Source organism: Monodelphis domestica, chromosome 6 (assembly GCF_027887165.1).
Source record: "Monodelphis domestica isolate mMonDom1 chromosome 6, mMonDom1.pri, whole genome shotgun sequence".
Classification (NCBI taxonomy): Eukaryota; Metazoa; Chordata; class Mammalia; order Didelphimorphia; family Didelphidae; genus Monodelphis; species Monodelphis domestica.
In genome coordinates this window covers 15,322,923-15,326,918 of record NC_077232.1, presented here as the reverse complement: position 1 = coordinate 15,326,918, position 3,996 = coordinate 15,322,923, and the positions used below count along the sequence as shown (strand labels likewise).

At 34.8% G+C, this 3,996-nt stretch overlaps 1 protein-coding gene across 1 annotated transcript; it reads left to right on the top strand.

The window, feature by feature from the left end:
- The first annotated feature begins 319 nt into the window (after positions 1–319).
- Positions 320–1,324, top strand: LOC100028667 (olfactory receptor 14I1-like). Its single transcript, XM_001378607.4, has one exon. The coding sequence runs from the start codon at positions 320–322 to the stop codon at positions 1,322–1,324; it is 1,005 nt and encodes a 334-aa protein (XP_001378644.4).
- Positions 1,325–3,996: the final 2,672 nt, after the last annotated feature.

Below are 3,996 nucleotides of genomic sequence, written 5' to 3'. Positions count from 1 at the left end.
TGTATATTGAAAATTAATGCTAGCTAATAGTTATGTATTAGGACAAATATATCATCTATTCTCTCATACACTTGCATTTATCTTTATATATCTTTAAAAACTTTCAATAGCAAAGAGGTCTCTGCTCTGGGACCATTATGCCCATGTTGCACAGTGCCAGTTCTGCTCCCAATTAGGTATTAACTTGGATCTTTAAATATGATCTGATTGTCATTGTGGCATGATTAGTGGGAATGAATTTCATGAATTTTCTATGTAGTTAGAAGTTTTTATTTTCTTTCTTTTAGAATTTGATATCCTCTACTCATGTTGTTTCAAGATGAATTATAGTACACAAGCATTCATGGGAAATTTCTCCATCATCATGGAATTCTTCCTCATGGAATATTCCAGCATCAGGGAGCTACAAGTCTTACATGCTATGCTATTCCTGCTGATTTATATAGCAGCTGTGATAGGTAATTTTCTCACTATCGCTGCCATTGTCACTGATGCACACCTTCACTCTCCAATGTATTTTTTTCTGAGTAACTTATCCTTGTTGGATATCAGCTACATCTCAGTCACTCTTCCCAAATTCATTGTGTCTTCTCTGACACATAATCAAACCATTTCTTTGCATGGCTGTGCTGTTCAGATATTTTTCTTTAGCTTCCTTGCAGCAACAGAGATTGCTTTGCTTGTAGCCATGTCCTATGATCGCTTTGTGGCAATCTGTCAGCCCCTGCACTATGGGGTAATCATGACACCAGCCCGATGCATTTGGGTGGCAACCAGTTCATGGCTCACTGGGTGTGTCTATTCAGCTCTACATACAGGGAACATGTTCCGCTTACCTTTCTCAGGATCCAATGTGATCCATCAGTTTTTTTGTGATATCCCTCATATCTTGAAGGTTTCATGCTCTGAGGTTCGTAATACTGAGTATGTTCTCCTTGCTACTAGTTCAACTATAGTATTATTCTGCTTTGGTTTTTTAATTATATCCTATACTTACATCTTCTCTACTGTACTTAAAATGCCAGCTGTGGAAGGACGCTACAAAGCTTTGTCTACCTGTTCTCCTCAGTTGATTATCTTCTTCTTATTTGTCCTTACTGGCATGGTCACAGTTCTAGGTCCCTTATCAGATGCATCCCCAATCCAGAATCTTCTGATTTCTATGACTTATACAATATTGCCTCCATTCATGAACCCCATAATCTATAGTCTGAGAAACACAAAAATCAAGACTGCACTGTGCAGGATTATCAAAATAGTGTTTGTCCCCAGAAGGAAGTGTCATGTTTTGAGAATTTTAAAATGTAAGATAATACATCATTAGAGTGTTGATATATAACACAATATAATAAGTTACTTAAAAGTGAAATAATAGTTTATGTTTTGTCTAAATGACAAGCAGATACAATACATCAAACCTGAACAATGATTTTACTGAAAGGAAGAAAAAATCCTGGGTACATATTTGTTAGATATGGTATAAGATATACCTTTGTCTATATTTAATAATTCAATTGTTTATGAACCAACTACAAATGGTTATATTTATAAGAGAAGTAAAAAGGAAATGGTAATGCTGTAGGTAAAAAAGTTATTTCTATATACCAGTATAGTTGTAGAAGGAGTCTCCCTTAAACTTAAACTTTGATTTCTTTCCTCCATTACATTATGTCTACTGTTTTATGTTTCTGGAATGATGGTTACAATTCCTAGGTGCTAAAAAACTGTTTGTTTTTTTAAAAGATCAATTGAATATTCACCCCTTTGATGAAAATTTCCTTAATTCTCCAGTGAAGAATATTCTTTCCTAAATTGTTTGCCAATTCTTATTTTTGTTTTTTACTTTTTCTTTCTACAAGGAAGTAGAATTTTTTCAGTAGATACCTAATGTTTTAATTTCCCTATGAATAAGTTGATAAGTTTGTAGTGTGAGAGAGTAAATTCCAGAGAAAATGTGGTCTTTGAGCCTTAAATAAAATGTATATTTGGTCCTAAACATTTATCTCAATATGAAATTAAAAGTTCTATCAAGTTGTTGGAATTACAGAACATCCAAAAATCATCCCTTGGAGGTCCTTTAACATGGAAGACAAACTGAAGAATAAGAAAGTCTGCAGACAAATCTGAGGAATGTGAGTTCCTACATTTGAAAAAAAGGATCCAGCAATGGAATAAATATCTAGTTCTTTAGAGTGAATTTATCATTACCTCTTGGAATGGAAAGATGTTATGAATTTCTTAATTTTCTGTTCCTTCATTTATGAACAGTCAATGATGTTCTATATGGATATACTTTATGAAATAAAAAAAACAGACATGTCTAGCAGAGAACAGGCTCAGTGAGTTGTAACAGAGGACATCTCAGAGATGTTAGATTTTAATACATGTGGAAGAAATTAGCTTTTTCTGCTGGGAGATGATTTGGGAATAGGTATAGAACCAGGAACTCTACCTGACTGACCTTTCCAGCAAAGAGTATGTACCCAGGAACCACAGCTTAGAAGGTAAGGGACAGTTGTGCTTTGATGGTTAAGAGAACTGGATCACCAAGACCTAATGAATTCCCAAATACCCACTCATCTCTGAGTTGATTCCATGTGTGCTCATATTCCTCCATGATGTCATTCACTTATTGAAAAGTATTCCTCAGGCTTATGACAAAATCATTTTTTTCTCTTTTTATATCCCATTAAATGTCTTTGGTTTGAACTAGTTGTGTCTATTATTTGACTAAATTCAAAAGAAGCTCAACTGTCTATTCATGATCTATGATTTTATAGGCTTGAATCCAAAGAAGTTCTTGATCTTAATATGCTTCTCTCAGTGAAATCAACCCATGAATGACATTTGGAGAAAAAAAATAAAGGAAATCATTAAGTTTGCATGCAAATTAGTTGTTTTTTAGACTAAGTCCTGGGATGTTAATTTATTTTTACTTAGGCTTTGTCAGATATCATAATTTTGACTCCTGTCTTCTTTTTATTAGTTGATGGCCAATAGATATGGCTCCATCCTCTTACTTTCACCCTATGCATATCTACATTCCTCATGTGTGTTTCTTGTAGACAGCATGTGTTAGAGATTTGGATTCTTATCCACTCAGTTATTCACTTGCATTTTATGGGTGAGTTCATTCCATTTACATTCAGAGTTATGATTACCAGCTGTGTATTTTCCAGCATTTTGATTTCTACTCCTACTCCTGCCTTCTCTTCTTTCACTATTTCCTTCTACAGCAATGTTTGTTTTTAACGAGTCCCCCTAGTTCCCACCCTTATTATACTTCCCTTTCTACTCCTTTCCCTTCTCATTCCCCCCTTATTTTCTTTGCAGTCTTTTTAAAACTACCCCCACCCTCTCCGTCCCCTGTACTGCTTCCCTCCCCACCAGTCCATTTGTTATCCTTCTACTCCCCTATATGGCACAAATGTACTCTCTGCCCCAATGGATTTGATTGTACTTCCATCTTTGGCTCAATTTCAAAGCATGTAAGAGTTGAAGATTTCCCATGTCCAACCTCTTTACCCTTCCAGTGTATTGATGTTCTCCCCCCCTCCCGCCATGAGCTTCTTTGTGACATATAAATTTATCCCCTTTTGTTTCCTTTTCTATTTCTTTTAGTATAAACCTCTATTTTAGCTCAAGTTGTATATATATATATATATATGTATATACATACATATATATACACGTACATGTATTCATGCATACATATATCTATATACTTATATATGTCTTGTCATTTCTCTCTAAACAGTTTGTCACTCTCCCTCTAAGTGTAATTCTTCTTACTGCCCAGGTGATAATAATATTTTTTCCCATTTGAATAAGTTTATTTAGTCAATTTAGAACATTATTCCTTGGTTACAATAATCACATTATTTCCCTCCTTCCCCTCCACCTACAGCCAACACGCAATTTCATTGGGTATGACTTGTGTCCTTGATCAGAACCCATTTGCATATTGTTGCTTACACTAGGATGTTCATTTAGAGT

What these genes read in the sequence shown, in the direction of transcription:
- LOC100028667 (XM_001378607.4), top strand. Translation starts at nt 320, where the DNA reads ATGAATTATAGTACACAAGCATTCATGGGAAATTTCTCCATCATCATG.